Below are 13,236 nucleotides of genomic sequence, written 5' to 3'. Positions count from 1 at the left end.
TACCGTCAAATTGAAGTCATAACTTGTTCAGTAAAGAAATTGCATTCCGAATTTCTTGTGTAATTTTTCTTATTTTAATGGACCTGATGGGAGACACTGTTTTATTGATCTTTAAATGTGGAATTTTGCGCCAAGATCTGAATATAGTATAGAAGAAAGTTGGTAAAAAATAATAATAATAATAATAATAATGTACATCATGTATCTAATGCAGATAAGTGAAAGGACTATGTGGACATGCCAAGAATTTTATTTGGGAAAAGTGTGAGCACAGTACCAGCCAAGAGGAGCTCTGGTTACATTTGTATTATTATTGTTTATAAATTTCATCATAAAATCAATGACGTGAGTAAATTATAGAGTGACTTATATTTGTAAATCTGCACATTTTCTTCTTTATGTAGAATTACGTAATTGACCTTTACTGACTTTATTAAAGTTCAGGTGTCAAGTTGCTCACACAGTGGATTGCACATGCATTACAAGATAATCATAGACAGTAGACACACACCAGACATCCAGACATGACAAAACAACTGCTGTAAACATGTCTTGTGAGCTGAGGTAGACTAACATGACCAAGAAGCAAAGAGTATTTGCCATGGCAATGGCCGTGAAACATTGTCATGACCTGCTTTCACTGATCATTAACACACTACACATCCCAAATGTGCAACTGCAACAGGTGGTCAAACAGCTTCCGTCTGCCCTCTGCCGACATTCTAGAACGGCGGATGGCAACTCTAGCCAATCAACGAGGAGGGCTAAGGTTCTCTTGGCCCTGTTGTTATAGTAACGAGACGTAAACATACGACATCAAAGATCTACTGGGCGAAATGTCAATGACGTTTGTTTATAGTTAGATAGGGCTATACGGAAAATTGTATATTGTATTGATAATAGAGATCAACATTTCAATTTTCATCCATAAAAGTGTATTGAAACGAAACATCCTCGTGTTGCTGCTGGAGATGTGTTGCTGCCAGCATCCTACACCAGTAAGTTTTGGATATGGAAGTGTACGAGAGCATACTCTCTCTCGGCAAGGGTGCAACAGCTACTGTATTTTTGATGAAGCATGTCGAGACGTGCAAACTGTACGCGGTGAAAAGAGTAGGAGTTGACAGCTCGCATAAAACTCGCACCAAAGAAGCGGTGTTGCAAGAGGCAGACATACTGAAGAAACTCAAACATCCACATGTCGTCAGCTGCTTCGATGCAGTTTTTGATTCTGTCAACCAGTTCGTGCACATTGTGATGGACTACTGTGATGGTGGCACACTTGATGACCAAATCCAAGCTCACAAGCCTAATGACTATTTTCCAGAAGGTAAGGTTATGGAATGGTTTGTACAGGTTACCATGGCTGTCAGTTTTATACACTCAGCTAAAGTCCTGCACAGAGACATCAAAACTTCCAATGTCCTCCTGACAAAAAAGGGAATTCTGAAGATTGGAGATTTCGGAATTTCTAAGATGATGAGCAACACATTGGATTTAGCTCGCACATGCGTTGGCACACCCAACTACCTGAGTCCAGAGCTCTGCCAGGACGTCCCATACAGTACCAAGTCAGACATATGGGCACTGGGCTGCTTACTGTATGAGATGTGTGCCCTCAAACCACCGTTTGATGCCACCAACCTCCTGAGTTTGTTTTTCAAAATCATCAAAGGTGACTATGAACCCGTGTCCCAGAGGTACTCCGAATCACTTCACTTGCTCATCAAGTCCATGTTACATGAGGAGCCTGAAGCCAGGCCGAGCGCTAACAGCATCCTGAACACCGCCTTTGTCCAAGATCACCTGGGCCATTTTGTTCATCACAGGGTGACCAAGGTCAGTAAGGTGGTCACGGACTGTCAGGCGCCACCCAAAGAGGAGGCTGCTGGTGAGCTGCCACACCAAGACTGTGGACTACAGAACATTATGGAGGCCTGCATGGAGGATGGAGATGATGCTACTAAAGTATCCATGGTACCACTGGACGTCAGACAGCAAGGGACAGATGAGGGGGAGGAAGATGACATGGGCTCGGACTACTCAGAAGACTTTGATGACCACGAAAGTTTGTCTTCTGCTGAGGACAGCATGGACAGACTCGAGTCACTCTCACATGATCCGGCTGCTGCAGGGGACGATGTTACATGTGGTAAGATCAGATGGCAATTTAATTTCAATTTAATTGCAATGGCTTTATAGAAACATTGTGATATATGCACATACACTGTAAATATACAGTAATATAAACATTTTATTACCACAATTATTACCTGCAAAAAATACTACAAAAATAACCATAAAACCAGGGTCCTCCAGACACTTTATGTCACCAGAAACAACATTTGCATTCATGCCCGCCGTGGGTTCAGAAAAGTAAAAATCCTGCCATGTTTTCTTTCTAACACAGACCTTACTGAGTATCTGATTTATGTGTCTTGAATGCTCATTTCAGTCTGTTGCCTCAGAGCTTGATGCGTCGAATTTGTGGGATGTTTTATTTTTTCTACTTTTGGAAAACCAAGATTTATTCCTCTGTTGTTACTTATTGACCTAAAATGACTTTATGGAATGTGACACCTGGCAGTTTGCACAGACACAGCTGAGGAGACGGAGCCAACCGACTACCCAGATGACTTTGAGGAGGTGGACGAGGAGGAGGAGGAAGATGAGGAGGAGGACTTAGCTGGTGTGGTCAGTAATGCCAGAGTTGCCATGGAGATGAGGATGGAGATGGAGGAGGAGGAGCAGGCCTTTGAGGAGGAGGTGCAGCTGAAGGATGCTGGAGGCCTGCTGGTCACCATGAAGGTCCTCAGAGACAGATACATGGGTAAGGGCACACTATGGATTAGTGTTTCTCAACAGGGGCTCTTCAACCCCCCAGCGGGGCATTGGGGAGCCCTTGGGGGGTGTTGAGATGTATACAGCTGGGGTGGTGGGGGTGGTGCTTGTTGCCAGTTGGGAGCAATAGTCCATTTTTTTAATGCTAAGGGGGGCGTTGGCTTATGATGAGTTGAAGGTGGTCTTGTGAGGCTTATGATGAGGCCAAGGGGGCGTTTGTTCAAAAAAAAGGTTGAGAAACACTGTAGATAGCAAAAAAAGTACATGTCTGCACACTGATTCCAACTGCAGGGTTTCAGACCCTGGTCAAAACGTTGCTTGTTGTATAAATCCATGAGGTCAGATTGGTTTTAGTGTTCGGACATCTGTTTTACTGTCAATTAGGCTATTTTGTCCTGCACCTGACCTTAGCTAAGGTGGGATGTGCATGTACCTGTATCTACAGAAATTGGTTTAAAAATAAAGTGCACACCTAAGATGAATCACCTCACTAGGATACAAGGATGAATCTTTAGATACAGAGGGTTCGTTCAAAACAGAAGACAGCTGACTGTCAAGTTTGGCAACTGCTAAAGCAGAGATATTTAACCGTTTTCAGACTTTTCATGTCATGTCCTGTAAAAGAAGCTGTCATTCATTAATGTTATAAACCCATTTCAGCTGTTCCAATGTGAAGCTAAACTATTGCTAAATCAATCATGTTTCTTGTGTTTTCATCTTTCAGAGGATGTCGGGTCGTCTCTTTACATGGAGATCAGCGATCACTTTGCTAATGGATTGACCCCAAAGGACTTGCTGCCACAGTTTGAGCATGTGTTAGGTGCGGATCACCTTGAAACATGTTATTTGATGTTTAACACAGACCTAACAGAACCAACATGAATCACAGTTTTTTTTTTCACACCTGATAATTTAGGTTTAGGTCACTGGCCAATACATGCTGTCATTAGTGGTTCATGATTCTTAAATGAGTTTGCCTTGTCAAGCAAGTCAAAATAGCCGCTTATGTGTAAAAAAAGAAAAAAGTGCAGGATTTGACAGAGAAGGCAGTAAATCAGCACACTTTAGTCTATGAAATTTTCACTTATCTGTGACTTGTTTTCAGTCTGTGGTTCAACTTCAAACAGAGCTATGCTTCTGCATCTCTTACAGATTTGTTTGCATTATGAAGTATTTTATGTATTTTATTATTAAGTATTTTATTTTATGTCATCATGTAATATATACTGTATGTTAGCTTTGTAATTATATGTAAATACGTTGTTATGCGCACCCAATCATACTCCTGTGCTTTTCTACATGTAGCCTGTAGGTGTCAGTCTTTTGCTGTGGTATGAAATCGTGACTGCAGAATAAAGGCAAACTGATTTTTTTTCGACTGTTCATCTCTGTGGTTGCACTGTAATTGTGAAATATATGTACCGTCTGTTAACCAACCGCATATGACCTTGGAATTGCATGGAACTCTCAATCATTAATGGTGATTAACATCCTATATCTAATCAACCCTTCTAATGAATGATTTAACCTTTAGTCAAGGTGTGATTAATAGTTTCAATATTTTGTACAGTACTATCCTGAACTTCAATTATGTTCATTGTAATGCCGCTGTGCTCTCAGTCGGTCTTTTTCCACATGGTCTAAAATAAACCAATGTGTCTGTTTTAAATGGAAATGAAACGGGACGAAACCTGCTCCAGCTGTTTCAGTGGATGGCTGACAGCCACACAACTCACACAGTGATGCCGACAGGGGTGGGGGACAAAGAGGTCCGTTTTCTCGGGCCCAGGGATCGGGAGGTGCCCAGAATTTAGTCCCAATTACATTGTATGTATTCAGTGGTTGGGTCCTTCTTGCAGATGACTTTGTCCCGGGCCCAGCAAAAGCTGTCAGCGGGCCCTGCACTCACATATGCTCTCTCTCTCTCTCTCTCTCTCTCTCTCTCCTCCTTAATGGCTCTGCATAATCTCCAACTGGTGCTCCTTTCCCAGCCCCCTTATCAAAGCTGTCAAACGCTGAGCTCCACCTCACCACAGAGTGCCATGTGAAAAATGCTGCCAATTTGGGTCCTTGGGTTGGGAGAGAGAGAGGTCAGACTCGTTCCTGTTAATGGCTGCCCTATTGTCCCACTGAGCGGTCCTGAAACATGGCCTCGGAAAAACTGTACAAATCTGCAACTCGCCACGGATGCCTCTTCTTATGGTGCCTCACGGAGAGACATAGCCAGCCAGCCAGCTGTTCCACCCTGTCATGATTGCATTACATTGCTTTACAAAAAAACAAGGCGGCAGAATGGATGTAATGTGGCATCGATGTCAAATTACGGGGGGATTTCTCGCCACAGCGGTTATGGTATTGGCAACAGTGCCGCTGACAGCTTTGGCGGGGCCGAGGACAAAGTCATCTGAAAGTGGCCCCCTCTGCAATACTTACAATGTATTGGGGACCTAGTTCTGGGCCCCTCCTCTCCCTGAGCCTGAAACGACTAACCCCTTTGTCACCGTTTTCTGCAACCCTGATTGGCAGCAGGAACAGCAGCTTCGGCGGTGGCGGTAGTAGCACACAGTGAACAATGCAGTGTTAATTTAACACTAACAGTACTCTGGGGCTAAATACACTCTGGAGCATGTTAAATCGACTCTCTGAGAGTTAAATTAACACTATGCTTTTTACTGTGTGGCTGGAGCAAATGCCATCTGAAGGGGGCCAAAGGTGTTCTGGCGGTGACTGGGAAGGGAGAACTGAGGGCAAATTTAATTGGCGTTCCTCTAAGTGTTTTCCCATCACTTGCACTACACTACACTACACTGCACTACATTTCATGTTCAACATCATCATCACACTGTGCCGAAAGCGCTTTACAGCAACCTGCAGTTAAATTGCATCCTTCACGCCACTCTAGCCATTGGCCGGGGCATGACCCCGAAAGCACCAATCACAATCAGACACTAGAATATACCTCTGATTACTCCCGCCTTTGTCATCTCATCCCAGAATAATCAAGACATGCTATTGTCAGCTGGGGAAAGCACAACACATGTAAAATAATGGGCTTGTTCGCCGGGAGAAGATTACTGCTCGGGCCTACTGGGCCCTGGCCCAGGGGCCCAAGAGTCAAGGGGGCCCTGAAGCTCTAGCCTCTATATTTGCATTGTCAAAATCACACTTCTAACCTTTAAAAGAGTGTTTTTTTAAATTCTATAAAAAGAATGTATTATGTAAGGGATAATTGACGACACGGTGTGCGTATAACAGGAAAAATAATGCACACCTAGGTGGTGATGCGGCCACGACGCGAAGCGGAGTGGCCGTTACACCTCGGTGTGCATTATTTTTCCTGTTATACGCACACCGTGAAGTCAATTATCCCGCTTATACCACGGTTGCCACACTGTCTGAAATTTATTTGAGGCATTATTTCGATGCTATAATGGCTAAAACAAAGGTTTTCTGTAGAACTAATTCCTTCCGCCACAAGAAGCTTCTTTTCATAACTTTCTGGCGAACTGCCGTTGCTAATTCTAAATTGAAGGTTGCTACGGCCAAGACACCGTTGATAGTTCTATCGCATTCGGTTGTCAAGTCAAGAGCCAGTCGTTAATTCTATCGCATTTGGTTGTCAAGTCGGTCGCCTCAATGTTCTACCCATTCGATATATGGGCGCGTCTGACTTGCCCACTAGACCATGCTACAGTTGGCATAATCCCTACACATGTACAGATCTCAATAGATTAAAAAAATACCCCGCGCACCTTGGCGACATTCTAACTGCCTCACCTCGCCATTAACTTCATCAACACCTCGTCAATGTGCTCTCCTCCCATAGGAAACTCCCCTTGATTTATTTTCCACTGCGTTCCCATAGTTAAGCCTATTGATCCGAAAATATCCCATACTTTTCACAAGTTACGCTACTCTCTCAACTGATAAACGCTACAACCGCAGGAAACATCTCCTCTCGTGGGGAAGAAACGCCCATGTGAAACGGGCGTCCCTTTGCGCAGGGAATCTCTCTCTCTCTCTCTCTCTCTCTCTCTCTCTCTCTCTCTCTCTCTCTCTCTCTCTCTCTCTCTCTCTCACACAAAGTTGACAGAGTGATGGTCAGTTGGGAGAAATAAACATGTTTCAAATTTGATTAGGTCTACTAAGATTTGCTCCAGATTCACTATACATTGCTGGTGTTTCCAGACGCGCGGTGCCACATGTGTCACTTCAGCGCGTAATGCTTGAAACTTTTTTGTGTGTAATTTATGAACGTGCGTGCCTTGGCGCATTGATACACTGGAGTTATACGGTCAGAAAAGTGACCTAATAGTGGGACTACTTCAGGTGTGCATATATAGACAGTTAATCAATACCCAATTTAGCGCGTCACAATGGGAGATTCCAGACTGCCGTGGTATAAGTATATGTACAATGCAAAATTCTAAAATTCCAAATTGTATAATAATGGTGCCCAGAATTCTATAGAACTTTCACTGTCCAAACATTCCTATCACACTGGTGTGACAATACAATTTTCAAATTCTCTCTCCCTCTCTCTCTGGCCTTCAATGACATTGTCAGAAAAAAAACCTCAAAGTGAAATTAAGCATTTTGGCTGTTGTGGTCAGAATAGCTCATATGAGAAGACCAACATGTTGTCACTGGATTCTTTGTCTCTGTCAATGCCTGGTCGACTGGTCTGGGCAGAAAATGCCCGGCCCGGTTTTTGACCCAGACCAGCCCTGGCGGTTGCAGCTGTCGGAGCGAATGGCATCCGAAGGGGCCAAAGGTGTTCTGGCCGTGACTGGGAAGGGAGGACTGAGGGCAAATTTAATTGGTGTTCCTTTAAGTGTTTTCCCATCACTTGCATTACACTACACTACACTGCACTACACTTCATGTTCATCATTACAATGTGCCGAAAGCGCTTTACAGCAACCAGCAGTTAATTTGCTTCTTTCACGCCACTCTAGCCATTGGCCGGGGCATGACCCCGAATACACCAATCAGATGCTGGTATAGAGGGAGGCCAAGATGGGGGAAGCCGACAGAACGGAATGGGTCCCCAATTACATTGTGATATTGAGTAGGGAGGTGCTTTAAGAGGACTTTGTCCCGGGCCCTGCCAAAACTGTCAGAGGCCCTGCTACTTCTGCCCTTGTCATGTCATCTCAGTAAAATCAAGACACGCTACTGTCAGTTGGGGAAAGTGCAAGTATAATAACGGTTCATCACTGAGGAAGTCAAGGTAGCATTAAATGCCGTCTTCATCCATTATAAATGTGCTCGTGTGTGTGTGTGTCTGTCTGTGTGTGTGTGTCTGTGTGTGTGTGTGTGGGTGTGCACGTTTGTCTTCCAGTTGAGACTGAAAACCAGTGTCTCCTGAGACTGCCTGGTGCCTGCTTGTGTTTGTTGACATTCGGTCTCGTGGGAACTGCACAAACATCCAGGCGCAAATGGTACGAAGACGACGGCAGAAATGAGGTGGCACTTCTGAAATACTTATTTTATTTTATTTTTTTGCACACCGACGTCATGCTGAGCCAGTGTTTGAATAAATGAACCAACCGAATAAGGAGAGAGATGCAGCACATTCATACATTCATTGCCTGGAGGACACTGGGAGGAAAAGTACAAAAATGTGCACTTTTCATGAACCCAAACACAGGATGGGTCACAGCCGACCCAAGAAAGAAAACGCAAGCAGCTGTGTGTGTTTTCTTTCAGCTTTTTTTTCTGTCATTAAAAATTAACACGTCAGCCTTTTGATCAGCATTATTTCTTACTGACCCACATTCTGAACACTAACAAAGCTCCACCAACCAGGAGCGGAGACGGAGGTATTCAGTGAACAAAAAAAACCCACTACAGTGTTAATTCAACACTCATCACACTCAATTTAACATCTTCACGGAGTGTATGTGGTCCCAGAGTACTCTCTAAGTGTTTAGTTAACGCTGCATTTCTTTAGTTGGAAGGAATCATGCGTCTCTGTTTCTCATCTGTATGCATGAGCGATATTGAGTAACAGTCTGGGAAGGGAGAGCATGTGAAAGGTGCGAGACAGAACCCTTATTGGATCAGCCATTCACACGCTCTCCCCGGGTCAATATTTTTCATCCATACGACACCCAAGGCCTTTCAGAGTTTGTCACCCACCAGCCGGGCTCCTGCTGGTCATTAGTCGGGGTAGCAGGCCTTGGGACTGGAGGGCGTGATGGTGATGGTGGTGGAGGAGTATTCAGGGCCAATGACAGCTTTGTCCGGGTCCAGGACAAAGTCATCTGAAAGGCCCCCCCACCCAATAGATACGGTGTCATGAGGAACAAATTCTGAGCCGCCTATCCCCCTGGGCCCGGGACAATTGTCTCCTTTGTCACCCCCATGTCGGACTCGGCACCCCTGGCTGTATTGATCAAATGCCCTGCCTCGGCTGCTCGCACTTCCAGGCTATTGTTGTGACAAGTGGTCTCACACGGCTGCCTTGCCTTGCATTGCATTGTCCAGGAAAGGATGTATGTGTGGGTGGGTGGACGAGAGGCAGAACCAGACGTCTCAAACAACTCTTACACTCCTATTTTTAATGCATCATTTCTTGGATGCACTTTCATTTCATTGTGGTTCACAACAGGTGCATGACGGTTCACACTTCACACAGACATCTTGAAAGTTAGATATCCGCGAGCTAAGGTTCCCAGCATGGTACTGTACATGACCCGAGACCGAAGAGAGAAGATAAGAATACGAATAAGAAAAGTAAAGTGTTGCCCAAAAATCATGAGGTAGAATTGAAAATAGTATATACTATATATTCACCACACACTCCATACACAGCACACAGAGGCCAAAGTTTCTTGGCTGGCGGCCCACGGAGGAGTTCATCATCTGGGCTGGGGGAGGCTCGTCGGCAGGGCAAGCAGCCTGGTGGTGGTGGTGGTGGTGGTGGGGATGCGATGTCTCCTGCTAGGTGTGAATTATTAAGTGATAATTCACGGGGAAGGAAATTACGCAAGAACCTCTGCTCTGACCTTGAGCTGCAAGTGTGGCACCGTACCAGAGGCTGGTGCACAGTGAGTTTTTGCAGTGTCAATCCAACACCAACAGAGTCCATTTTAACACTCACAGTGTTGGTAAAGGTATTTCAGTGTTGAATTGATACTCCAAAATTTGCTGTGTAGGGTGGCTACCGCATGCAATGTATAGCCGTTCAGCAGGGCACAGCAGGGCACAGCATGGCACAGCGCAGATTTATTGATCTACAGGTCCATTTCTTTTCTTTCCTGCAAAGGGAATGTATGTATGCAGATGTATGCAAACTGTGTAGCAGAACTGGTTCTAGACATTTTAATTTCCTTCGGGATCAATAAAGTATCCATACACCTACAGTAACTGTCCCTTTAAGGGTGTTGTGTTCAGATGGAATGAAGCATAGAAATGCAAATTTAATTAAATAATGAGAAAAAAAAGTAATTTTCCAAAACTACACCCCAATGGGTTACAAAATGTCGTCTTACTGTAATATAATGACCTGACTGAATCCTGAAAATTGGTTTCAGCAGACATTCGCTGCTTTTCCAGACAGTTTTAAGGTACAGTGATATGTGAATAGCTCTAGTCCTAGATTTCTTTTTTTTCTCCATGGCACTTGGTAACCAGCCTCACTCTGCCATGCCAACAATGTGAGTGGATTCATATTCATTGTGTCCGGATAATATGAGCAGGCCTGCTGACAGCTTTGGCTGGACCCAGGACAAAGTCATCTGAAAGGGCCCCTCACCCAAAACATTCAATGCGGGCCTAATAAGAGACCAGTTAAGGGCCTCCCATCTCCTTGGCCCAGGACACCTGACCCATTCGCCTCCCCTTGTTGGCGTCCCTGAGTATGAGCCTCAAATAAGAATACAATTCTATTAAAATATTCTTACATAAAAACATGACCGGCGAAGCAGCAAAGTTCACATTCTATTTTAGACTATCAACTTAAAGAAATACTGAAAACAGGTGTAAAACAGTTTATGTTAACGTGACAGTGTTGATGAGAATCACCCGTGTCGGCCGCCTACTGAATGTATTCACCTCAGCTGTAAGTAAAAAGAGATGAGGGCTACTCACAGGGAATAAAGACATTGTTAAACACAATTCTACATCTCAGGAGAGGAATATGAATTTTTCATCACTGTGCAAAATGAGGATAATTCCTGATAACCTTGGCAACTCATGGACATAATGCTTACTTAAACACAAACTTGAAAATCTGAGTTACACAGTATATGCTGCATGTCTGAATGAGAATCATTGTAATCGCCCAAGCAGACTATACGAAAATAAGGCATGATTTGTTAGCTGAGTAAACTGAGAGATAATATCTTCGCTGCCAACAGTACTTTATATAACTCCTTTGTACACCTCTATATTTACACACGGCTTTGATCGTGGAGGATACTAAGTCCTTGACTGACATATCTCTCATTGCCAAAGTATTCTTTTTATTTCTGGTAATGAAGCAGCAAAAAAGAAAGAGAGAGAGAGAGAGAGAGAGAGTGTGTGTGTGTGTGTGTGTGTGTGTGTGTGTGTGTGTGTGTGTGTGTGTGTGTGTGTGTGTGTGTGTGTGTGAGAGAGAGAGAGAGAGGGGGGAGAAAGAGAGAGAAAGAGTCAGAGAAGAGAAAGAGAGAGGGAATATAAATAACATTGTATCAGTGTCCTCATTGGGCGAGTGTGTATGAAATGTGGTAAGAAAAGTGTATTAGATGTGTGAGCAGTGTTCACGCTAGAATTCTTTCTGGCCGGACAAGTGGCCGGCTGCATTGCAGAATACCGGACATTTAGAATATCTAACGGACCTTCCCTCATATAGCCAAACACACACTCCCTAATGGGTCAAAGTGGCTAGTAAATTGGTCTTTTCTACCAACAAATTTGACTAGCATCGGGCCAGTTGGCTGGTGTTAAAGAGCCAGCTGCTTGTATGCACGGGGAGCAAACGCGCGCTCTCTTTCACATACCCGAGAGCTCGAACGAACTGAAAAAAAAAGCAGCCAGCCAACGTGCTGCGCGCATAGGCATATCTAGCCAAGTTATCGACTGAAAACATTGTGTTTTATCAGCAAACCGAAGAGGATTTCCCTACTCAAATTGGGTAATGATGTGATGACTGTAATGGTTGTGCAGTAACGGTAACAACGCTACTGAAATTTGAACTGTATTGCGTTGTGTTCCTGCGCTCTCAAGGGAATTGACACGTTCCGTACGACGCGGCCGGTGATGAAAAAAAGTGATAAAGCCCTGCATGCACTTTTACTGGGACTTCTCATGAGCATATTGTTCTCTGAAATGTTTAATTTGACCCTCGAAGATAGCCTAGCCTACTTGGAGTTGGAGATCCACCACCATTTTTCAGCAGAGGTAAAAGTGAAAGTGATTCGATGATGCAATGCTGTGCATGCCATCGCATTGAGTCCCAGGCTTGACTTCACAACTGGGCATGAAAAGGTTTTGCAAGGGCAATGCCCTTTGTGTTTACTGATAAAATACAAAAAACAAGTCCGACAGGCGGACAACAGATGCGTCCGTCTATGCCCGTTCTGAACCTTTTTTGCCCAAACGCCCCCTTGGCCTCCTCATAACCTGTCAAGGCAATTTATCAATAAGCCTACCATGTACTGTATAAGCCTGGATTTGAAAAAGTACCAACAGTTTCAACAGTGTTGGGCAATTTACTGAAAAACTGTAATGCATTGCTGATTACATGTTACTGTCTTTTCAAAATAATCCCTTACACTACATTTAGCAATGTGGGGACCTAAGGCGAATTTAGCTTAGGGGGGCCATCGGTCCATCCCATATCACATTTTTCTTTAACATAAAATCTCTATTTTTGTTAGGCTATTTTTTTTTTTTTTTTAAATCTCTTTTTTTTTTTTTTTTTTTTTTTTTTAATTACAAACATAAAAAACAGGCAAACATTACAACCCTTTCTGGACAGATTTCAATGAATAGGCTATTTGCAATTTTGCATAGGCCTACATTAAATAAACTAAAATGTGAAATTCTCTTTTCACTTTAATATGAGAGCAGTGATGTCCCCCCCTCACTGAAGTGTTATTTCATGTGTGAGCATGATGCTGTCACCTATTTGAAGTGACGTTGATGTTGGATTTCATGGAATACTTTTAAATGCCGCTTTGGGAAGAAAACAGAGTAGGCGACAGGTGAACTGTATTTCTGTCAAAACAGTGGTTTGCAGGCGTTTGCGTTTTCACGTGGATATTGTCTTCGTGGACCGTAACAGACAAACCGTAAGTTCCATAAACTAATCAATGAGACATTGGCTACGTGTACATGATGTTTTTAAGTCCGATTTAATAAATGCGATTTAAATAGATCGGATTAAGAGTTATTTTGCGATGTGTA

The 13,236-nt window shown here is 43.7% G+C and overlaps 1 protein-coding gene across 2 annotated transcripts; it reads left to right on the top strand.

The window, feature by feature from the left end:
• The first annotated feature begins 893 nt into the window (after nucleotides 1–893).
• On the top strand, nucleotides 894–8,586 carry nek12 (NIMA-related kinase 12). Of its 2 annotated transcripts, XM_063189611.1 has the most exons (4): nucleotides 894–2,152; nucleotides 2,588–2,830; nucleotides 3,566–3,661; nucleotides 8,186–8,586. In XM_063189611.1, exons 1-4 carry the CDS (start codon nucleotides 1,012–1,014, stop codon nucleotides 8,386–8,388), a joined length of 1,683 nt encoding a protein of 560 aa, XP_063045681.1. In that variant the 5' UTR covers nucleotides 894–1,011; the 3' UTR covers nucleotides 8,389–8,586. The 2 variants fall into 2 exon arrangements, with proteins under 2 accessions (XP_063045681.1, XP_063045682.1); XM_063189612.1 differs by lacking the exon at nucleotides 8,186–8,586 and having other exon boundaries at nucleotides 3,566–3,741.
• The last annotated feature ends 4,650 nt before the right edge of the window (nucleotides 8,587–13,236 follow it).

This window comes from Engraulis encrasicolus, chromosome 23, assembly GCF_034702125.1.
Source record: "Engraulis encrasicolus isolate BLACKSEA-1 chromosome 23, IST_EnEncr_1.0, whole genome shotgun sequence".
In the NCBI taxonomy this organism is placed as follows: domain Eukaryota; kingdom Metazoa; phylum Chordata; class Actinopteri; order Clupeiformes; family Engraulidae; genus Engraulis; species Engraulis encrasicolus.
This window is presented reverse-complemented; position numbering and strand designations above follow the sequence as displayed.